Source organism: Pundamilia nyererei, unplaced genomic scaffold, assembly GCF_000239375.1.
Source record: "Pundamilia nyererei isolate P.nyererei 1_Seehausen unplaced genomic scaffold, PunNye1.0 scaffold00041, whole genome shotgun sequence".
Taxonomy (NCBI): Eukaryota; Metazoa; Chordata; class Actinopteri; order Cichliformes; family Cichlidae; genus Pundamilia; species Pundamilia nyererei.
The window spans coordinates 945296-969231 of record NW_005187442.1 but is presented as its reverse complement, the minus strand read 5'-3'; the positions used below and the strand labels follow the sequence as shown (position 1 = coordinate 969231).

The 23936-nt window shown below is 41.0% G+C and overlaps 2 protein-coding genes across 4 annotated transcripts in view; one reads left to right on the top strand and one right to left on the bottom strand.

Moving 5' to 3' along the window:
* prep (prolyl endopeptidase) overlaps nucleotides 1–4213 on the bottom strand; it is a 9804-nt gene extending 5591 nt beyond the window's left edge. Inside the window, exons 1-5 of the mRNA XM_005731028.1 lie at nucleotides 3974–4213; nucleotides 3574–3648; nucleotides 2103–2236; nucleotides 1856–1986; nucleotides 1372–1581 (exon numbers count right to left, since the gene is read on the bottom strand). Of these exons, the coding sequence (XP_005731085.1) occupies nucleotides 1372–1581; nucleotides 1856–1986; nucleotides 2103–2236; nucleotides 3574–3648; nucleotides 3974–4111 (688 nt within the window). The 5' untranslated portion in view covers nucleotides 4112–4213. The remainder of the gene's footprint in view (nucleotides 1–1371; nucleotides 1582–1855; nucleotides 1987–2102; nucleotides 2237–3573; nucleotides 3649–3973) is intronic.
* On the top strand, nucleotides 3618–23936 carry prdm1c (PR domain containing 1c, with ZNF domain). Of its 3 annotated transcripts, XM_005731031.1 has the most exons (8): nucleotides 15412–15604; nucleotides 17209–17460; nucleotides 18755–18874; nucleotides 19872–20124; nucleotides 21540–22552; nucleotides 22713–22841; nucleotides 23029–23089; nucleotides 23229–23412. In XM_005731031.1, exons 1-8 carry the CDS (start codon nucleotides 15578–15580, stop codon nucleotides 23336–23338), a joined length of 1965 nt encoding a protein of 654 aa, XP_005731088.1. In that variant the 5' UTR covers nucleotides 15412–15577; the 3' UTR covers nucleotides 23339–23412. The 3 variants fall into 3 exon arrangements, with proteins under 3 accessions (XP_005731087.1, XP_005731088.1, XP_005731086.1); XM_005731030.1 differs by lacking the exon at nucleotides 15412–15604 and adding an exon at nucleotides 3618–3679 and having other exon boundaries at nucleotides 23029–23936; XM_005731029.1 differs by having other exon boundaries at nucleotides 23029–23936.

Here is a 23936-nt window from a genome sequence, read left to right as displayed (position 1 = left end):
TGACTGTCTAAAACCGGCAAACATCACCAAATGCTGTGGTTCACCTCCCTGGAGATGCTCTGCTAGGCCTTCATTTGGTGCTTGTTTGTGAGTCTTTCTGCATTTGTGCACTTTGCTCTATTGGAATGACAACAGCTTACTGACTTGACCACTGAAGAACATCCAATTTCTTTGCCTTGAGTAACTCTTTGGTTGCTTTTGCAGTATGCTTTGGGATAATATTCATTTGCCCTGTTTAAGCACTGTCCTATGAGTTTTGTAGCATTTGGCTGAAACCGAGCGAGTATAAACCTGTACACTTCACAACTCATACTGCTATTTCTTTCAACACTTACATCATTAATAAAGACCAGTGATCCATTTCCACTGACATTATAAGTCATGTCTGACTGGTAACGTGGCACGCTTCTCCATACTTTTCTCTTGTCATCATCTGGTAAAAAGTTCAAATTTGTTTGTTTTTTATTTCCTTCCCAGAACAATGCAGATTCTTTTAGATGATTTCTGGTAACATCTAATCTGGTCTTCCTGTTCTTGACTGTAATGAGCAGTTTTCACTTTACAGCAAAGTGCAAACTGCTGCATTTCCTGCTGTACCTTGACAATTTGTCGTGTTCTTGTCGTGTTAGTGTAAACTAACTTTTCTAAACCATGAAAATAATTTTGTCATCATCCAACTTTGTTGTCTAAAGCTCCCGGATCTCTTTATTTTTGGTTTTTAGTTTTTTAGTCTAATGATGACAGTGAAAAGCTGTTACAAATGTTACAAAAAAAAATCAGCACTTTGACTCATTTGTCATGAAATAACAATGGAACAGGCCTCACCTGGCCATTGAAATGCTTGTCAGTCGGTTAGCAATTTCAGTCTATGAAAACGGAGGTCTGTGTATGAAAATGTCTGTAATTCCTCAACAGCTAACATGTGTTTTTTTATTCTTAATTCAAGGTTGTTGGTTTGGTTTTTTTTAAATTATAATAATACATTAATGCTGTCTTTGATCAAGTTTTATTTTCCACTCACGTTTGAGCAGACATTGCTGCTGCATGCAGTTTAACAGTCTATGTAGACTGCATTTGGAGCTATATACATTTGAAACCGCTAGCAATTATCTAATGACAATTTAGCTTTTCATTAGCTTTTTTAAATGGTAACTGGCCAGTGCACAGAAAAGCAAGTCCTTAAGCAGATATCCATTAATCCATTTTCTTCTGTCCTGGCAGAGAGCCCTGTCCCATGAGGCTAGGTAGGCAGACTGAGTTCCAAGAATGTCAATTATCTTATAAGTATTTCATATTTTGAAGGTAATTTACTGCAGCCAAATGAAGGTTTAGTATTTGAGAATGTTTGAATCCTGTCCAACACAGTCTTACCATCACTTTTGCCCTCCTGGTCAGGATACGAGTTGTAAAAAAGCCCCTTCCCATCGTGGGTCCAGGACATGCAGCTAAACTTGACTCGCTCCAGGCGGTCCTCTAAAGGCACGGCGCCCTCAACGCGCAGAAAGCGGATCTCCACCCAGTCAGACCCACTGGCACTAGTGCCATATGCCAAGTACTCTCCATCCTCAGAGAATGCATAGCCTTGAAGAAATCAGAGAAACATAAATAGAATGTTAACAAGGAAACTTAACAAAATTTAGACATCAGAGAGGACACTACATTTGTAGAGATTTTTATTCAAAACTGAGTAAAAACTACCACATGAAGCAACTATTACTTGAAAGGCAATTTTGAACTAAATGTATTACTAAAATTACTAAAATTAAAAAGAGCACACGATCCAGAAATGCAGGCAACATATTTTTTCATATCAGTAAAATGGGTACTTTGCTTTTATAATAGCCACGGCTGATACCTCGCAGAGCAACTGTCCCATCCTCAGAAAATGTGTTTGGATCTAAGAAGACTGTGGGCTCGGCATCTAGGTTCTCTTGCACATACATCACACTCTGGTTCTGGAGGCCCGTGTTGTAAAAGTGAAAGTACCTAAAAAACAAAGAGAAAAGCTACTGGAATGTCACATAATCACTCTGTCATCTAACACTAAAGCTGAAATCCAACATCAAAAATATTATTATGGAATCAGTTGCAGCAAGCTGTACCTGCTTCCTCTCTTGAAGGGACAGCTATACTTGGGATAGTCATACAGCTCAGTCATGCGCTCTTTGAACAGCTCTCGCACCTCACAGTGCTCTAAAAATGGCAAAGTGAGCTTGTTCTGGGCACTGACAAAGGCCTAATGGAAGAAAGCATAATACAACCATGCTTTACATTTTACCATTATCATTTCAACAGACTGCTCAAAAGAGCAAATAATTATTTAGCAGATATCTTTGCTGTGGAAAAAGTATCCACCTCTTCCTGAGTTCTTTTTTTGGCATATTTGTCATGATTAAATGTTTTAGATCAAACTTTAATATCAACGATAACCTGAATAAATACAAAATACAGTTTTTAAATAAAGATCTTATTTTTTCCCAAGGGAAAAAAGCTATCCAAACCTCCAAACAAGCTAGGTTTTGTAGATCATACTAATTAGAGAAGATAATTTTGTTAAACATTTGCATATTTTTCATTTCTCATGTCTCATGATCTATTGAACTGAAGGAGTCTGTTAATTTAGGTTAAGTTTAAAATATACCAAGAGACACTAAAAACATACAGACCCAACAACTACTGATTCTTTGTGCATGAAAATAGAACAAAACAACTACGAGTAATGAGTAAGGGATTAGAAAGTAGTCTTGCAAGGCCAAGTTGCCATATCCGCCTGACCCGAAAACCCCCCCGAAACTGACCCTAACCCCAATTCCACAACTGCCACAGGTAAGCAGGGATCAGGCGATCGGCATCCTAACTCCTACGGAGAAAAATATGATTTACAAATGTGTACAGTACTTTGTGTGTAACATTTGAGGACTCACAGATGCGTGTTCCAATCCACATACAAATCGATTTGACCACACATAAAACTATTTTAAAAACACGTACATCCAAACCTGAATAAATAGTGATTATTTATGCACAATTTATTAAGTTCACCTTCACGAGTTGGACATAACTGAATAACATCCCTCTCACTCACAAAACCTTTAACGCCGGTGCACCAATTGTCTGATATGCACAGATTACAATGCATGCTAACGTGTCCTCAAAACGTACACGTACATGATTGTACACAATTTTTAATCTTAGTTTATGCTTTTTAAGAAAGTGTCTCTCCACAGAAATCCATAATGAATATGGAAGAACTGAAATATATAAATGAAAATCCAATATTGTTGTTCTATAATTCCTCTGATAGGCTAAACATTTTATATGTACTGGGGTTATACTAATATTAAAAGGTGCTTCATCTGAAACACGTAAGTATGACAAATATGCAAAAAAAAAAAGAAAGAAAGAAATCAAAAGATGCTACGCTTTAAATGCGCCCGTGACTTTTAATACCAACACTTAAGTATCAAATCACATGCCCACATTTCTTAATTACAAAACGCGACACAACAACTAAATATGGCAGTAAAAAAATACAGAATTCGCTGGTGATTTGAGTGGTAACGGGGAGTTTACCTGTGTCTTTTCACTGTCAGGGTCCTCCAGCCAGCTGTAAGGGTCAGGCACTTTGCAGCCATGATAGTCATCCACCTGAGACCAGCCACAGAGGAATGATTAAAAGGTGAAGTAGCTAAGCAAAACAGAGTTGAGCAATCGGGGTTATAAACCCAGAGTGTTTAGTAAAGTTAATCACGTAGCATCTTGAAAGGCTAAAATTGGACTTGTAGTTCAGTTATGGCTATCTCTGAAATGCATGCATTTTTGTCAACATAGCCAATCTCGGTTTACCAGTGATGGCTAAGCTAACTAGCATGCTAACAAAGCGAACGCTCTTTTCAATGAATGAAAGCGCGTGATGATTAAGCATCCCGGCTTATTAGCACGCTAGGCTAGTTAGCAACCCACATTTACTTACAACTGACTCGTCGCGGTAAGCCTGGGGATACTGAAAGGACATTTTGGACGTCAGTTTTCGGGAATTTCGTAACCAAAAAAGCTGCCGCAGAGATTGGAAAGGTGCTTTTGAAATGACTCTCGCGGCCCTGTAAAACATAAACTTAAACCGCAGAAGCTTTTGTGTGGAAAAGATACCGCTACTTGTACACAGCCAACAAGCGCTTTCATGAGAATTCACTGACTGTCAACCAATGTTTTACAGCGCCCTCTGTTGGCCAATAGCGAGAAGATGATTCTTGGAACCTGATTTAACCAACCACTTAAAATACATTTAATAACCTCAATTAAAAGGTTTTAATGTGAAATCATTTATGTAGTCTATTACGTGCAATAAAACAAATAAAATGGAGATTACGTGGTTCAGTACTTTCCCCTGTAGGCCTACACACTTCTTTAAAGAAGCAACATAACTGACAAAGAAATGAAATGCAATAGTTTAAATAGTCTGTACCTAACTGTATCTAAACCAGGGATTCATGCAAGCATAAAGTGTTTAATGGCAAGGTCTAAGCTAAGCTTTGAAACACTTCTTGAAAAAACTGCTAGAGTAAATTTAAAAGGAATTCAAAACAATGTCAGATGCTTATCAGCATCTACATTTTCGAATTCGGTGTTTGCTATTGATCTTTGTAGTTTTTATTCAGTCTACTTGCAAAAATAGACTAATACAGTTTGATAAAGCTGGAATTCCAGTAGAAGTCATTTCAATTTAGAAATGAATACACAATATGTATAGACCTGTAAACAGTGTTTATCTTATTTTTTCTTTTCTTTTTTGATAGGTTAGCAGTCCACTCTAAACAGAGCAGCTTTGTTAAATAGTGACATTATTGGTAAAGGTTATCTGAGTCCACTGGGAATCTCCATCACTAGCCTTATCTATCTGACAGCACAAGAGGACGGTCAACTCTTCACTCTTTTTGCTTCCTGCTCATCATCGTCCCCTCCCTTCCTTCCACTTCTTGCTTAATCAATCAGCGCTGATTTGACCATTATTATCTCTGGCACCTACTCTTACACAATGACTGATAGCGCAGGATAAGGCTCACCGAGGCAGCTCATAGCTTGAGGAAATGAGCGGAACTAAGTGATTAATTATAAGATACAGTGTGTTTCTTAGAGAACTGATGGGCTTTAGTTTTATTTGGCTTATTATGTGTATTTTTAAATGGAATTAAATGTATTTCCAGTAGTGATCTGACTTGTTTTATATAAGTTTATTTATCTGTGACGCAACATTTTGACTTCATGTCATTCGTGAGGTATGCAGATAAGAGGCTTGTGACAGCTTTAATTATGTAGTTGCGTTTGCATCAAAAAGGAAACACATTGTTGGGATACCGCTGGCGATCAGACGTGCAGATGTCTGCAGGGAGATTGGAAAGTGTTTTTACTTTTAGACTTGGCTTGAAGCATTTCCCAGCTGTCACATGGTCAAACCGGGTGGAATGCTTTGAAAAGTTCAGACTGTAAAAGATTCTTAATCAGTGAGATCTTTTCATGGGTGAATTTACAATGAAAGTAAAGAATGAGAGCAGCTAAGTGCAGGTGATGGAAAAGCAAGAAGTGTTTCACCTGTGTTGTCTTTTCCTCTGTTGAGAAAATGTAGTTGCGAGCGGGATATATTTCAGGTTGTGTCATTGCTAGTGCTAAAGTGCTAAAGCACTTCTGGATGGATGCAAACTGCATTTCGTTGCCCTGTACCTGTGCATGTGCAATGACAATAAAGTTGAATTCTATTCTATTCTATTCTGCTGTGTTCAGGTTGTTGCATTGTTCCTGGGCGGATAGATATGATCTCTTTAGATGGATTTTTTTTTAGGTCGGAAATGTTTGTGGTGGTGTTTTGAGGTCAAAGTGCTGTCGCTGCGCTCACCCACCCCCACAGCCCCTCTCACCTCCAGCCCTCTTCCCTTTTTAAGCTGGACTCAGGAATACCCTTCTGTGTGAAGGGGATCTCTTCCTGTTTGCCGATTGTCAGGCCATTGTCCTCTGACGCCTCTGTTTCCCTGACAAACTGAGGAAAAAAAAAAAACACTCAACAGTTTGAATGAGCATGTTTGTGTTTACCTTGCAATGCGGACTATTTTATGCTCATAGAGTAGTTGGGTTCATGCACTTGTATATTTGACATAGAGCTGGGATGGGCCAGGAGCTGTCCATGCATGAATTACCCCCCCATGCCCAATTTCCACCATTGTCAAAAGCCTGTCCGGAGATCCACGCAACCCACCCACCCCCACTCTAGCCCTCATTGTCGGAAGCACCTGTCTCTGTCGCAGGGGTTTAAGAAGGATGACCACCTGTTGTGTCACCGTGTAGGATTACCACAAATTTATCTCATTCAAAAAACCTCCACTCAGGCTGGCACCTGTGATGCACTGCATTTCATTGCATGTGTGAAGCTCTTTTTGGTTTTTGTTTGACTAAAATGCGAACCAAAAAGAAAACGAACAAATCAGTAAAGCATAAAGAAAGCTGCCGATGATGCCCATCTAAGGAGAAGAGATGACACTGATATCAGCACCTGACTGGAAAAACCAGTTTAATGTACCAAGATGAACTGTGCTAAACAGATCTAAGTTTTGTACGGATTGTGAAATCTGTACATCGCTTAGTCATTATAAGAGCTATGTAAGTAAGTAGATCTCTTCTTCAGCTCTGTCTTTAAGCTTTTCTTCAGCATCTACAGATAGATTGATACTGTATTGATGCCATAAGGGAAATTATCATGCTACAGCAGCAGGATAATGAGTAAAAATAGTACAGTCTACAATAAATAAACAGCATAGTTAAAATAAGTAAGTAAAAATGCAACAAAGCGCAAAGTGAGGGCCTTATGCTGTGAGACAGTGTACAAATGTATATATGCAAAAGTGACTAAAAAAGTAGAAATAGGTTTAAGTTAAAGAGTAAAAGTAAGATCAACATTGTGCAAAATATTATGTATGCTATAAATCTTTTATCATGGGACAGGCTGACTAGTTTTCATGTAATCTGTCAGTGCAGTTAGTTGTGACATTTTTTTATTTTTCATCTCAGATGCTGTCACTGTGCATTTTCCTTTTATGAAGTGTTTCCCGAAGATTCTTGGTGTCACAGTCGAGTCCCAGTAATTCGATTTAATAATAGTAGTCCAAAGGGATCCACACACAACAAAACAATACCCAGGCAATAATAAGGATGCTTTTAATCACAGAGATCACAGGGGACAGCTTCCTGGCTGGCTGTCATTAGCCAGGGCTGGGATAACAGTGTGTGACGATGCGGTGGTGGTGGGGTCAGTAAAATCTGTCCCCTCAGATATCCTCAGACAACAGGATGTTATTGAGTATCCAGCGGAGGGAAATTACAGCACACGTGGAAGAAGGATGTGACCAGTGCAAAAATTATAGGAAATGCTAAATGCCTTTGTCATGGTGTTCAGACGTGCTACTGTGCCATTTTCATTGACTCTCGGGCTAAGGCAAGATGCCGTGACTCATGCCGTATGTTGACAAGTGACAAAACAGCCATTATAAAATTGGGTTTGAGCTGTGACAACAAGCCCAATGTTGTCCACTAGTGATCTCACGTCTGTGTATTTCGGGATAACGCAGCTAATAAGGTCCTGTCAGCATCTATTCAGACATACAGCCGAGATTTCATTCAGCAGAAAAGCATAAAATAAGAACCGCAATAAGACCAAGTCAATCACCCCGAGGAGAAAAGACGTTTGCCATTGTTTGTACCGATCATGTTGAAAAGGGAAAGAGAGCACTCAGGTTACCCAAAGGCAACGCGGTGAAAGAGCTGAGAATAAAAGGGCAGGTTTAAAACAACACAACTTTCAGGTGCCAAGGGTTTTTGATTGCTTGTTTGTGCTCCTTGTCGTATTCACGCACCCAGAAGTAATGGCAGCGAAAAGAAACGATGATGTCACTGTCTGAAAATAGATCTTCATCTTTCAGTTGAAGCAATTTGTTTTCCTTTATGCTGCGTCTTTCCTCCCGGTCAAACTTGTCTGTGCACTTCTTCCCGCTACACTGAATCAAGTCTTGCCAATGTCTGGCACTCTTGTTTTCAATCAGCGATGCTTTCATCACACGCATCTGCAGTGGCTTTGTGGTCTTTATTAGTTAGAAAAAGGGGAAGCTAAGTGGTAGAACAAAACTGAGATATCATGATACTTCGACCTCAGTTAAAGAAGTGGTTTGTAATCACTGTGGTGAAGTCCACAGTAACCGGAGAATCATTAGGGAAATGATAAGTTTCCCTATGTCATATGTCCATCAGCTCGACCTGTCTCCTGTCTTTATCTCCTTTCCTTTGTTTTGTCTTTGAACCTTACCTGCTTTGTTTTCTGGGTTTGTCACAAAGAGAAGAGGAGGAGCTATCAGGAGGAAAATGAACGTATTGCTTGCGTGCAGACAGATATTACCCTTTCAAAATACACAACAAATATGTGTTTGTGCGTGCCCTGTAATTTTGCAGTTGACATGTGCACTTAGAGTGGGGCTCTGGGACCCTTTTAATGACCGGGACGGGCAACGCTGGAGACAGGTGGAAGACAGCGCTGTCTGACTGGTCTGAAGCGCGTGCGTGTGTGTGTGTGCGTGCATGTGTCTTTGCATTGGTTTCTAAGTAGTCGCACATACTCAGATGTGCCGACAGACATGCTGGCACCCGATGATGTCACTGGTGTTGTCACTGAATAACTGTAAGCTTCCTCTTTTTGTGACAAAAAAAAATGAAGTCGCGCCATTTGTGCTCACTTGCTCAAACAGGACGTTACAATAATAGCAGCACTCTCATTAGCACAGAGTTCATCAGTGCCAAAAAAAAGTTTTTGTTTTTTGTATTTCTCAGTATTACTCTCTTGTTTGCCCATTGAAAGTGAAGTTGTACAAACTTACACAGATAGCTTTGTATGAGAAAAACTGTGGTCCTAGCACAAAGGGAAAAATACTATAAAGTACAAGCCTGCACATGTAGTGTTTCTTGTTTGAGTCAAGAGATGACCTAGCATATTGTTTTTGTTTTGTTTTGCTTTGTTTTTGGTGTAGTTGGTAGAGTCTCTGCACTCTACTTCCTCTGTTCCATTCTCTGTGCTAATCTAAGCTAACTGTTAGGCTAAAAAAATAAAGCTAGCACTCAAGCAATAGATTTTACAATTCCTTAAATGGCCACTTGGGGCTGGCTACAAGAAGAGCAGAAGAAGTGAAAAACCTGACGAAGACAGCAGGAAATGAAACGGATACAATTGCAAAGTGGGCAAAAAAGAAAATAAATAAAATAAATGTGGTTTAACAGGAACCAAAAACCACAGAACATGTGCTCCATCTTGGTAGGTATTTTTTTCTTTGCTATGTTACTTGGAACTAATGCGCAGATATGTGTATATTTGTTATGCACGGATACAGTTTGCTAGCTAAGTTTTCTAGCTTAGATGATAACTTCACTTCACCGTCTTATCTAGACCTAAATAACATCAGTTACCTAATTGTTAAGTGATAAAGTAGCTGTTTGCAGGTTGTAGACGCTATTGCATCAGACAAAACTCCACTGCTTACATTTCCCCATCCCCTTAAACAAAGCAGTCTTTTTAGTTTTGTTTTTTTTCTTTTATTTGATCTTCTTCCTATATTATTACAGCATTTGTCATCATGTGGTATTGATTTAATTTTTTAATTTTTCTAACAATTTAACCCTCATCCGGCACATTACCTTGATTAATACTGTTTATATTAGCCTGATACAACTATAGCTAGCTAGCTGAAGACAAAAGAACACTGTATTTAAACTGGTTTTTCACTAATATTGTTAATATTTAGGATTTGTTTCGATTAACTCATTTATGTCTTATTTTAATACTCCTTGTATTGACAGTTATCAGTGTTTTCAAGTAACTTCAAGATACCCATTTGCTGTATTTAAACAATTTAAGTGCTCATCAAGTGCCTGCAAACTCATTTTCTTTTGTGATTCATAGAGCGATGCTCCTTTGGTGAAGGTATTTAATTTGATACTTTGTTTTAAAAACCATCACACACAAGAAGTGTGTTTTGGTCAGCACTGCTAATAATTAAAGAATTGTCAAGGTGAGATTCAAAGGATTATTATTTCCTGTGTAAGGAACTGATTGCACTCACTGAAGAGGGCACTTACAAAGTAAGCAAGGGGTAAGCATGAATACGTATACAGCTAAGCACATTGCATCAGCTCAGGGGTCACAGTCGGGCTTCCTGTGGATCTTTGTTCAAAATATAAAAGGAAGTTAAGCATGTATGTGTGCGGGTGTATGAGAAAGAAATAGTGAGGGGAAATTCTACAAGTGGCTAAAAAAATGACTGCATGGATCAGGTTGGCCCCATGGATGGCTACTTGTTCAACAGCCATCCAAAATATGAGGAGGCTGCTCCTTAGAGACAAAAAATATGATAGATATAGACATAGACAAACAGATATATATATACACAAACACACATAAAGACATGTCAAAAAGAGAGTTTTTATGGGATTCTCTAGAGTCCTGTGAAAATCTTCATACACACTATCTACTTCCATAGGAATCAAAAACGTAAATAGCGTGCAGTTGCTGCAAATTTAAATTCAAGTGGTTTTTTGATGATCAAAAAGAGTGAGCATCTCTATAAAAGCATACATTTTGGTAGTTTGTTGGTTTGGAGAATTCAAGTGTAAAATCCTACAATCTTCCCAGGAGTGGATGTCCCAAAAAACCCAAGAGTCAAATTTCAGACTCTTTAGGCCCCAGTTAGCAAGCTAAATGCTAAAGTTGGAGCATGACTTAAGTTCCATATGTACAAACCAATTCTGGAAAAATGTCTAGAACAGACCAAAGTAGATATGTTTGACCATTGGTGGAAACCAAACCAAAGACAGGATATCAGCGCAGACATCTCTTATCAAATGTGAAGCACAGTGATGAAGGGTTGAGGATTTGGCTTATTAAGGATTCACAGGACATGGGAACCTTACTGTCATGAACCCCTCTGTATGCCAAATTCTAGAGTGAAATGTGAGGCCATCTGTCCGACAGTGACAGTGGCAAACCTACAAGACAGTGGCTGAAAAAGAGAATAACCTAGGTGTTGCAATGGCTTGGTCAAAGTCCAAACCTAAAACTCAATGAAATGCTGTGGTGAAAGCTGTGCATAAACAAATGCAAACCTCAATGAATTGACGTAATGTTGTAAAGAAGAGTGCGCTAAAATTCCTCCCCAGCAATGTGAGAGAATGACGTACTGACAGTCATACAGTAAATGATGACTTCAAGTTATAGCTTCTAAAGGTGGTTAGCTAAAAGAATCTTGGTGCGCACTAAGTTTTTCAGAGGATTGTGTAAACTGTTTTTCACATGACTTTATAACACTACTGTGTATATTTAAGAGATTCTGACTACATACCATTTTCTTTGGGGTTGGGCAGATAGGTTGAAAAAGAGAGTGTGTGTGTTTGCGTGAGTATGTGTAATAGTTTGTGTGCATCCTTCCCGGATGACAGGCCCCTCTGTTGGTCATTATTACAGTCTGGCTTAGTAATCAAGAGGAAGACAAAACAATGTGAAAAGGCTTTTGATACAGGCAGGTGTGGCTCCTGGGGGTCTGACACTTCCTTGCTTGTACAACTGTCTGTCTAAAGATGTCTGTAAGCACCCCCCTTGTTTTCCCACTCAATGCTTCAAGTGAAATTTAATGCAGCAACTGCTTCTTCTTTCTTTCTTTCTTTCTTTTTTTTTTAGATCAGAAACAAATGCTGTGGCTATTTTAGAGTAATAGTCGGACCTTAAAGAGAGTCAAAACGTTTCCTAATTATTAGTAATGGTGATAAAGAGGCATGATACAACTAAAGAGTGAGAAAAAGTACACCTCATTTCAGACAAAATACTCAGGAAGGACTTTGAGGGGTCAACCACAATGCTTTGGTTCTCAGAGCAGCATGTTAGTTTCCATTATCAACCATCAGGTTACTGTAAACTCATGTGATGCTGTGTGGAAGCATGTGCAGTAAAATAAACAGTGAATCGAATTTTTTAAAACCCCAAAAAACTGTTTTTACAGAGAACTAAGGATTGCTATATGCATGACAAGACTGGCATGACATTCTGATGCCAGTTAGGATAAGAACATACAGACACCTATAATTTCTACTATCCAGCCTGTTAAGAACATCTTTTGTGGGTCAGCTGAGTACAGTGATACATTTTTTTTCTTCCTGTTCTCCTCATCTCTGTGGGTGGCTTTGTCAGGATCTGAAAAGACATCTGTTGTGAAGTGCAGTAGCATTCCTGGCCCTGAAACCACGATAATAACCCTTGGCCTGTCAACAGGAGATCATCCAGCAATTGAAGGGAGATTGCTGGACTGGGTGGGTGGTGGCTGTGGCGCAGCGCTGTCAGGTTTTGTTTTTTTTTCTTTTTCAGATTAACAAATGAAATGGATCAGAGGAAAGAAAAAAAGACGGCGTGCATCCGTGTATTTCTAATTTAATAAAATAAACCCAAGTCATTCATTGCGTTCACATTGCTACCACCGCCATGTAGATGTAGCTTATCTTGCCTCAATCAACTGTCAAAGACCGGATGAAATGCACGTGAGAGTAAATGTTTCCTCAACCACAAGCTGTCGAGAGTATAGGGTATTTCGAGGTAAAGGAAATCACTTAAAGTAACATGAAATGGATGAGGAGGCTGTCATGGCTGACACGCTGATAACACCACAGTAAGGCAGGGTGACATAGGTCAGAGTAGGGGACAGTGACAGCAAGATAGCTGTGATAAAATTCTAAATATTTCTCCTTGAGTCAGCCGTAAAACTTCAGAAAAAAAGCCAGAGGGGGAGGCTCTGTTGAACAATTGAGGGGTAATGGGTTATAAAATGGACTTAGTCCTAGCCATCTCTGCCAAAGTGCATTGTCCTCATTCTTGCAGGAGGTGACAAGGAAGGAGTGGTCACCTTTGGTTCTCCTGCGAGACATAACCCAAGGCAGATTGCAGATGGAAATTATAGAGCAACCCATGCCATTAATGGAGCCTTCCCCCACAGGTATTCTTGGCTTGTGTTAAAGCAGGTTTATAATCATAAAATAGTTTTTACATGTACCGCAGGAGATTTAATCAATTCAATGATTAAAGAGAAAAATTCTCAAAATGTGAAAAAATGGGTAGATGCTGTGGTCTATTTTGGTTTAATTAACCCCTTCAGCAGAAAAGCTGAACGTATCTAATGTGCAAAGCAAAATTTAGAGCTGGTGCTATTTCATGTAAGGGCAATGCAAAGGCAGAACGATCCAAGTTTTCCCAGGAGGGTGCAAATTGAAACCTGCTGCTCATTGTGAGCTAGCTAAGAGCTAATGCCTGTACAGTTGGCACACTGACTTCTGTTTGGCAAAGCCAAATTCATGCAAATGATGAAAGTAAAACATTTGCTTCACTTTCTGCCTGAAAGCACTTTTAATCCCAGTCTGCTCAGCGTTTATTGTGATAATGTAAATCTAAGGGTGGCTGTTCTTTAGCAAAATACTCATTGCCCTGGTTTGGGTTCATGACGTGTCTACTTTCACTTCCTACAGCACATCCTAAACCGGTTAAAGTCAGTCAGTGATCTTGTTATTGTTAGTCTACTTGTATGCAGCTTACATTTCATTACACTTCCTGCTCGTTGACTTCATTCTAAGAATGCCATCTCAATTATCAAATGATCTAAACCAAGTTATAACCAGCTACACAGGCATATGTACAACCATACTCAAAAACCTCCACACGTACGTGTAAGTTTGTCTCCAGGGCCTGTACACAACTCAGACTAGAAGTCCATGCTGTCATTATGAGAATTACTCACACATACCTATGAGTAATAGACATAGTGTAGAGAAGGTCCAGATAAAGAGGCATTAGAGAGGAAGAGGAGGAGGTGGAGGAGAGGAGAGCTGAATAGAAGGTGATGAATGAGATGACTGAAGGCAAAGAAAGAGAACGAAAGAGTGAGAGACAGAAGTGGATTTTAAATTACATGGTGGCTCATGTCAGCAGTCCTAATTAGTAGCTTGGTCAGGTGTGGTGAGTGGGCAGGAAGCATGAAAAGGACAAAACACCACAAAAACAAAGAAGAGTCTACAAGCGCCAGAATCCACTTGACATATGCCAGTTCATTATGAACCTCCCCAAATTGAAAGTGAATGTGATCAGTGTAGATGTTTAATGTGCCGTGTGGAATTAGGTTTACAGATAGGTGTACGGCGTGACGGTTCAGAGCGTGGCGCGTGTCTAGCGTGTGGGTGACGAGAAAGAAAATTCTGACAGTTCCTGAGCTGGCTGGAAGCCGGCCAAATCAAATGTTGTGTTTGGAGAGAAGTCAAGAAGAGGAGGGAGCGGAGGTGGAGGTGAAAACAGGGCTGTAGATCTCAATCTTACCTGGGCATTAACAAATTCTGGACCTCCCCCCCAGTGAAGTAGTGTGTAGTGGCTGATTATAAATGTACATGCACCAGAACACACCCTCAAGAGTTTTCCATTTATTTGTCTTTATCGCAGCTTATAAAGATTTCTAAGGTGTGACACTGCTTCTTGTTGCACCAGCTTGCATTTTAATTTCAAATAAGGTGTGCATGCACAAAATAACCCAGAAACTGTCGTTGTGTATTTGTTTTCAGGATTCTCATTAGAAGTACCTATTTCATCATTCTTAGTATTACAGTGACATAATACCATAACAAGAATTGTGATTAATCTCATGGGTTTGTGTATCTAAAGCTCTGAAGCATCAAGTATCAATATGAATGAGTCAACCAAGCAAAGCAGACATATTTCTACTTACAGCTGTTTATTTAGTGATTTTTAATTTCTTGGTATGTAATAAAAATCATCTTGGTGCATTTATTGTGTATGTTTTTTTAACTGATGATCTTATGTAGCTACAGAACCTAGAGAACAATTGCTTCGTTTAAAAGACTATTACAGACGATGAAGTTTTACAGGTTGTTAAATCTCTATGTTGCTGCAACATTCTTCATGTAAGATATCCTTATTACACGACTACATGAATTACGACTAATCTGACTAACTTTAAACCTACAATTTACAAATAAATGATCTAATTTCCTCTGCGCGTCCTTGACTCGCTAACATAACACAGGTATGCCCTCTTCCAATCCACAACAGACCGAAAATGAAGATGCATTTGTTTGATCCGGACATAGCTGTGTGACAGCCTCCCTGGAGAAAGCCTCTTGCCTCGGGGCAAGAGTGTGACACACACACATGCACATGCACACACACACACAAACACGCTCCAAGGAGGAGTCATGGGGCAAAGGGGAGAGAGGGGGAGGGAGCATGAGAGGAAAGGGAGTGTATCTCTCTCTCTCTCTTACACTGTCAAACACACACACACGGTGTATGTGAGCAAGACTCACATACACTGACTGCTCGGTTGCGCAGTCAGTATACTGAGGTCTGCTCAGAGAGAGAGAGAGAGAGAGAGAGGAAGAGAAGACAAGAGGCAGAGAACAGCCACTGGTTGCTTCTAGACACTCAAGCTCAAGAAGGGCACAGACAGCCTGACCTATGTGTGGCTCCTCACAAGGCTTTACAGTAAGTCTGCAACATCTGTCTCAGATCATCTTCTTAATTTTTACAGGAATAATATCGATTGTTTCTATATTTTCAGCATGTTTAAGAAGAGTTAGACGTTTTTGGCTCGACTTTTCTTTTCTGCATTACGACACTCTCCCACGAAGTGCAATCTCAAAGTGTGCTTTCTAGAGACAGCCCGTTACATGTCGCCCCCGAGCCACAGCTGTGTGCTCTTGACTCATGTCTTGATTTTTCAAAATATATTTTCTGCTGTGTCACTTGGTTCAATGGTTTCGGAGTGAGCTGTCACACTTGTGACAGTCATTCCGAGTCAGCTGTGGTGACACTTCAGAGAAAAAAAAATAAGGTGTAACATCATATATAAATCTCGTCTCTTTGAACTTTTATTTGCATTTGAGAATCCGTTGACATTCTTTTGTTATTGCTGCATATATGCCACTGAGTACAGTTTCTACCACTAGTGCTGAAAACAACAAAAAGATGAGTGGTGGGCTTTTTTATCGCAGCTTACTGACTGTAGATTTATTTATACATAAATGGGGAGAATTTAGAATTTCTATTCCTTGCAGTCATTCCCTCAGGAGTGAAGTTTTGACTTGACTTTTTATCTCTCATCAGTAAGGAACGTAAGTCACATGAGTGTTTACCATATATTAGCAAGAACCAGGCTTATCTACCACTATCTCAGAGGCAAACTGATGAGTCTACAAAGGAAGAAGTTCTCAGACAACACATCTGAGCGTTGCCTTTTAATCACGAGCCTGCCATCCGCTTTTTCACTCTTCTTTATTTCAGTCTGGGAGCCGTATCTTTTGTCGCGGCTGAGTTGCCTGACAATCGCAATGTCGTGAGAAGGGAAAGAGTGAATATAAGGGACAGAAAGAAAAGGAAACAGAGAGTAGAGTGGCACTTCTTTTCTTTGTTTCGACAAGTAAGAGCAGTTGTTTAGGAAAGGGAGCCACTTCGGGGCTGGCAATCAATGAGCAGACGTACTGCTTTTGTGCTTTTGATCAATTGGTGGTTTTTTTGTTTTTCTTTCTTTACATGTGTCTTCATATTATGGGGTTTTTGTGGACTGAAATCAGGCAGATCTCACTCTAGCAGCCCTTCTGTGGCTTTTTAATACGGTAAATAGTCAGTATAGAGTGTTAAGACCTGGCCGACAGCCAAGTCTCAGTCAGTTCGGAGGAAGTCTGGTTGATTCCCTGGTAGTGCGGGTTTCCTTGTGAAAGTGGTCCTGCTTCGGGGCTGACGTGCACAGGAACCTCTGTTATAGCCCCGGGGTTGTATTCTGAGTCACAGGATGTAAAGGACAGAGGGAGGCAAACTTGAAGGTTCCACTTTGAAGTTTGTTTGTCCGGTGTTGGCAGTAGACGGGAAGGTTAGTTTCTCTACAGCATCACAACTGCCTCCTTCTCTATATCACACTTCACAATCTGGGACCTACTTTTAGATTCATTCAAAACTCAACTCGATTCTGCATCTGCTGTTTTATGAAAGAAAGGTTTGCCTTCCACCCTGTATAACCAAAATAGCATTTAATAATAAAATCAGATATAGAATCATATGGATTTAAGAGCATTTTTCTTTATTTTCCATAGGCCGCCTCTTCATGTACCTCAATCATGTTAACCTCAGAGAAGTCAGCTCAAACTGTGGGTGCCACTGCAGCGATGCCAGGAAAACACGATGTTGATATGACATCATGGAGCGAGGCAGACTTTGAGGAGAACTGCACTTACATCGTGAAGGACCAACCTCTGGAAGGCGAGTCCGAAAACAATTGCAAGACACGAGCTGAGAGATCGTTGCCCAGGAACCTGGCCCTGAAACGCTGCCACGACTCAGCAGAGGTAACCAAGGCCTTCCGTGTTTGTTCTTTTACAAACAGGCAAGACATTAATGAAGACAAATAGTCCCAGTCCAAATATATCAAAGCAGCTATGTGATGTTTTTAGTAAATGACAATTCTTTGCGTCACTCCAACATCCTTCCATCCTCTCATCTATCCTCCGGTGGGAAGTACTTGACATATTGTTGTCTAATTTGAGCTTTTCCTCTCTGCTATGTGTATGTTGAAGCAAACACAGACACAATAGCCAAGCCTCTGGGCACTCAGCCTGAGGGCTCTATGATTAGTAGTTATCTTAGATTCCCATCCCTTTGTTCCAGCAGAAAATTACACCATTAGGCAAAAGCCCATAATATACATAATACCCTAAATGTTCTTCCAGGTAAAATATGTGTCATCTAGCATGGAGAATTATTTCCATCCTCTCATCTATAAATAAGTGAGTGGATAAGGAACTGACAATCATATAGTGTGGTAAATGCATGATAAAAGGTTAACCGCAAAGAACTAGTCATGAAAAGGAAACACTAAATTTCCTCTACAAAAAGTGTAGGGAAGGGAGATCAGAGGAAGTATCCCTGACATCTGCAGTAAAATACCTGCATTTACCACTTTGACCTTCTTATAAGAAATGTCTGGTTGACGCTAAAGAACAGGATACATGACAGTAATCTGTGACACAAGGGCAAGTCAAATGATGCCTTTAGACAAAGTCATTGAATGCAAGGACAAAAATATCTGGATAAACTAAAGACAAAACTGTAGGCCTGAGTGTAAAGATGAAAGAGAAATACACTACCATCGCTTTAGGGCTTTTGCTTTTTGAACATGGAGCTCAAGGTGCTAGTTGGGGTGTGACCATGACACCTTATCCACTCTCCCCCACCCTGGAGGACTGAGACAGAGGACTGAGTTTCACACCTGGTAGTAGCAGAACAAGACTAGTAGTGAAATTTTAATATGGGAGAGAAACTAAAGATAACTTGGTCGATTGGCTTATTAAATATTTAACATGTGAAGGAGAGAAAACATTCAGTCACAGCCTCTGAAAATCCTCTCAGCCTGTATATTATAAAATAAGGACAACCTGCTTAATTGCCTTTTTCCACATAAGTGTCTCCAGGGGACAAAAATATTCAGTGAATTGACCAGATTCTTTGGAGGCTGTATTCCAAAGAATCTCATCTATCTTAGGATGTTTTAACAACTAAACGTGCCTTTAACTGCTCGCTCAGATCTTCTGTTTTATTAACTGACCTGCTGTTTGACGATTATGTGCTCTCTTTGTTTAACAGGTGCTTGGGGTGATGACTAAGGAGATCATTCCGAAGGGAACACGCTTTGGCCCTTTGGTGGGGGAGAGCTACACCAACGAAACTCTGCCGAAAGACGCCGACAGGAAGTACTTTTGGAGGGTAAGCAAGCCTCATGTGAGACTCTGCAAACTTAAATGTTAAATTCAACGATGTGCCTTTCAGAACTGTTCACATCCTGTATCTCTGACTGACTGGAGATGCTGCTTTGGCTATGTCGTGGCACGAGTTAGCAAATGTGGTCAACGTCTGACATCCTGTCAATGTATGAGTCAAATTTGTCAATGGTCTGGTGTTTTTAAATGCCATTTGACTTGATAGCTTTCAAAAGTGCATGCACCATATATGTCAGTGTGTTTGCCCGTTCTGTGCGCTTCTGTCTGAGGTCTTTCTCTCTCTCTCTCTGTCTCTCTCTCTCTCTCTCTCACACACACACACACACACACACGCACAAGCACACACAGCTGTTTGGTTTCAGTGACGCAGCGGTTCTCCTGTGTCTTCGCTTCTCACAGTAGTGGTATCACTGCCAGTAAATACACCATACATATGTCCGCACTTCTCCAAACTAACAAACTCTCACACTGACTAAGCAAGGAAGTGGCTTCAAGCCTGAGAACTGTTTATGTTACACATTCAGCAGCATCAGGGCATCTTCCATTGCACACATGCTCTTGAGTAATTCTATAGCATACACTCAGCAACCTTGACATCATGCAACTCCAACCAAAATTTTGCAACAGTCTGACAATTTGTTAATAATACAGCCATGACTCAAGCAACAGCACAGAAAGAACACTTTTGTACAATCGCAGAGGAAGGGAGGAGGTGAATAACTTCACCGTGAATGTAACAGGTGAGAGTAAGGAGTGGGTGAAACAGTATACCCAATACTACAATCCAGTCATACAGAGAAATTCTTTTTGAGTGTTCCCTTTGTAACTCATATTGTGTGCTGCAAAGACTTGCGCCTATCCAACATGAAAGAAATTACAGCATTTACCATAAAGGCGCGAGGAAACTGTGACTTCATGGTTTCAGGTTCACTTCTAATAATCAAGTGAATTATTTCTGATCTCTTGTTCTGCTCACGCTATAGGTCTTCTCAGAGGGGCGCTTACACCACATTCTGGATGGGCTGCATGAAGAGCGGAGCAACTGGATGCGTTACGTCAATCCAGCATGCTCTGTGGAAGAGCAGAACCTGGTTGCATGCCAGAGTGGCTTGGACATCTTTTTCTACACCACCAAACGACTTCAGCCAGGCCAGGAGCTTCTGGTGTGGTACTGCTCTGAGTTTGCCCAGCGTTGTAACTACCCTCCACTGGGACAGCTGGCTATTGACAAAAACGGTGAGTGCGTGTGTTTTTGTGTGTGTTGTCAATTTAGGAATGCGCAAGGACCGAGTGCTGCTGAAGTCAACAGAAACTAACACGGTGCCCACGCATCGAGACGTATCTGGTTTGTTCTGTCATTGTGAAGTAAGGCCCCCAGTCAAAACGCCAGCCGACTGACACACTCTTTGTGTACGTGTTTAAGAACTTACTCCGTCACACCCATAGCTCCTTTGTTGACGCAGAAGACAAAGGAGGATAGTGGAGACTTGAAAGCAGAGAAGAGCTGTCTCCAGGTGCAGCAGCAGTACTGGCGTAAGATGAGACCAATTTCAGGATTTTAAGCAATGTTTCAGTTTCCCTTTTAAACTCCCACATAGAAGGCTGCCGGCAGCTCATTCAGCCAGACAGCATTTGGCATTCATTCACAAACAGTAGGAATGTGCATGCTAGCAGAAAGACCACGCAGAAAAATACTAATTCAAACACAGTCACAAAAAGAGGCTGCTAGAGGTGCTGATGGCACTCTGGCACGACACCCTTTATTTATTTGGTTCTTAAGGAGGAAGCGAGGTAGGAATTTCTCTACTGACTACTTGAACTTCCTGACAAGGTGACCTGCTGACAGATTGATATCTCACTCAGTTTTGGCTGTTTGTTTGCTGAGAGCTGGCCTCCCTGGAGTGGGGGCAGGGTAACCTGGGAGTGAACAAAAGATAAGAGATGTGCTGTTTGTGTGGGTTGTGGGTTAATTGTGTCTAAAAGTAGGTGAAATGTACATGCAAACCAATGTATTTGGTCTTCCTCTCTGTTGTCGGTTTGAGTCCCTTGCTTATTCTGTGGTAAAGTCAGTGAAGCAGTACCTTTTTACCTAGATGAAATGCAAATTTCAATCCAGATTTTCAATCCAATTTATAAAATCGTTTCTATCTGTTTGGGAGCTGTAGTTTATTTGTCACTTCCAAATGACAAGTTGATTTTTGTCTCCTGTACACTGTGTATCCTGTCTGTCTTGTGACAGAAAATACACCTTCAACTGTCCAGCCCTCTAATGCAAATAGCACACTGTATCCACTGACTCTTGCTCTCTGTGCTATCTGTATCATGATCAGATCCCCATTGTTTCATTTCTGGTTTCCACTTTAACAGAGTGCAAAGGTCAGGGACATTCAAACAGTCGCATCTGATAAAAAAAAAGTGCATCTCCTGAAGTTTAAAGTAAATTGTTTGGCTAGCGTAGGTACTTTTGAAAGCAAACGTGCATAGTGATTAAGAAAGAAAACATACAACACGTGTGCTTGATAAGACGAATATGTGCTTGTATGGCTGCATGTGTCAGTTAGTTGAACGATGATAACGTTACATCTAGTCTATGTTAAGAAATGAGTTTCATGTCTCTGATGATCTTTCTCTATTGCTTATCTGTCTAACAGAACAGAGTCCAGCGAAGAAGACAAGGAAACGAGGTCATACGGTCTCTGAAATCCTACAAGACGACCTCTCCAAATCCCCTTCTACCTGCATCAGACGTGTGGACAGTTTTTTGCCTCAGACAAATGTCTCAGCAGATTTTCCTTTATGTCCCAGTGTTGTCTACCCACCTCAGCCTATCTCCAAATCTATGCATGCTAATAGATATGCGTTTCTACCACCTCTGCCATCCTGTAGCCCTCCAACTGCCAAAAGGCCAGCACTAAGCATTCCTGTCCCTACTAATGTCCACTTTGCCTTTCAGCACAGTCAAGGCCCTCCCGTAGCAAAGCCTTACCAAGATCCCCGTATGCCCGATATTGCTAATTCTACTCTAATGCACGGCCCCTATCTACTGCCCCACTACTCACTTGGCCTTCTACCTCATTCATATCCATTCTATCGTGAGCAACTGAAACCTCACTTGGCAGTCTCACCCCATGCATCGCCCTTTCACAACTATGCACATTTTCAATCGCCTTTAACCAGTGGTTGCAAAGACTTGACACGTGCACTTTCTGATTCCAAACCAGACCTCTTTCTTTCACCAATCCGTGAGCACAGAGACAACAAGGACCTCATATCCAAAAGAAGAGCCTACCTCAGCATACCCTCACACGACCTCAGAGATTTCAAACACTCCCCTCCCACCAACGTTCACACAGACCTCGCTGTGCCTGCCACATCCACCGCCTCATCTATGGTCACTAAAAACCGTGAAGCACAGCCGTCTCTCACACCTGGAGGATGCTCGCCGCAAGAGGGAATGGCAGCCTCCTCAAACTGCCTCCCTTCCAATTTTACCTCTGCCACTCAAAGTGAAGCTGAGGATACAATGGACCTAAGCATGACAAAGCAAAGTGGGCAGACAATTGGCTACAAGACCCTGTCTTACCCTCTGATGAGGCAGAATGGAAAGATCCGATATGAATGCAACATCTGTGGAAAGGTCTTTGGGCAGCTGTCTAACCTTAAGGTTAGTTGCTCTTCAACACATTAAAGCAGTGCGAAAGAAAATGACAACCACCAGTTGAATACAGTGACTGGAGTATAGTATAATTGAATTAACCAGTTCCTCTGATTTCCTGAGTTTGATCGATAACAAATAAATTATCATATATCCGACATCTTCTCAGGTTCATCTGCGAGTACACAGCGGGGAGCGTCCCTTCAGGTGTCAGACCTGCAATAAGAACTTCACGCAGCTAGCACACTTGCAGAAACACTACCTGGTTCACACAGGAGAAAAGCCCCATGAATGCAAGGTAAGGCTGCAGCTGTCGGAAATTGCTGGAAAGCATTAGACGCCTTATATCACTCTCGTAATAAATACGTAGGTGGACTAAAGGTTTGTACGTCAGAAACAAAACATCGAAACATCGCAGAGGTTATGTGACTAAGAACAAAATGAAGACTCATACAGAGATTCCCTTCTGCTGTGTTTTTACATAGGTGTGCCACAAGCGATTCAGCAGCACTAGTAACTTGAAGACCCACCAGCGGCTACACTCAGGTGAGAAGCCTTACCATTGCAAGCTCTGCCCTGCTCGCTTTACTCAGTTCATCCACCTCAAACTCCACAAGCGCCTCCACACTGGCGAGCGACCACACCGCTGTCCTCACTGCCCCTGTTCCTATCTCCATTACTGCAGCCTCCAAGTGCACCTCCAAGGCTTCTGCCCACTCTTGCCCCTGGCCTCACACAGATACTCGTCAGAGGAGCTATGTCGAGTTAACTCTGAGATTGAGAGGTTTGACATGAGTGAGGCGGCAGAGGAGCTTGAAGCCATGGCTGCAGAGGTTGATATGGACAAGGGAAATGTTACCGACCTAATACAGAAGATAGAGACCCGTGTCTCGGGCCACCGGGATGCTGACAGAGGGGAGGCTGAGAGAACCAACTACAAATCAGCAAAAGAGCGCTCGGGTGTTCAGCTGCATCACAGCAGTCCTGTACCTCTTCATCCAGCCAGCATCAAGCTGGAGTCAAGCTGCATATCAGAGCCCTAAGACAGCCCTGCTAATCCATCCATATAATCCTTACAGGTCAACTCAGCAGCTGTCTGTTACTGCCCTATTTGAAGTAAAGCCTTATCTCAATCATGGATTTCCTAGCCTATACTCTACGTAGACCGCAGCATGTGAAAAATCTAGACTTAACCAGCCTGGCCTGGAAAAAGTGACTGTTTTTTATTAAATGTATAGATCTTTGTTAATTTATTCAATTACTTTTAATCTAAAATGTACAAAAAAACAACACATTTTTTGATATTTTGATTTTTTATATCTCTGGAATGTCTTGATGGAACAACTACACATGTGATTATGCATTAAAAATAACAAAGATGCTTGCTTTAAAA

What these genes read in the sequence shown, in the direction of transcription:
- prdm1c (XM_005731029.1), top strand. Translation starts at nt 15,578, where the DNA reads ATGTGTGGCTCCTCACAAGGCTTTACA. An exon ending in GCTCCTCACAAGGCTTTACA is followed by an intron (nt 15,605 to 17,208) that starts GTAAGTCTGCAA and finishes TATTTTCCATAG; the next exon opens with GCCGCCTCTTCATGTACCTC. An exon ending in GGCAGCTGTCTAACCTTAAG is followed by an intron (nt 22,553 to 22,712) that starts GTTAGTTGCTCT and finishes ACATCTTCTCAG; the next exon opens with GTTCATCTGCGAGTACACAG.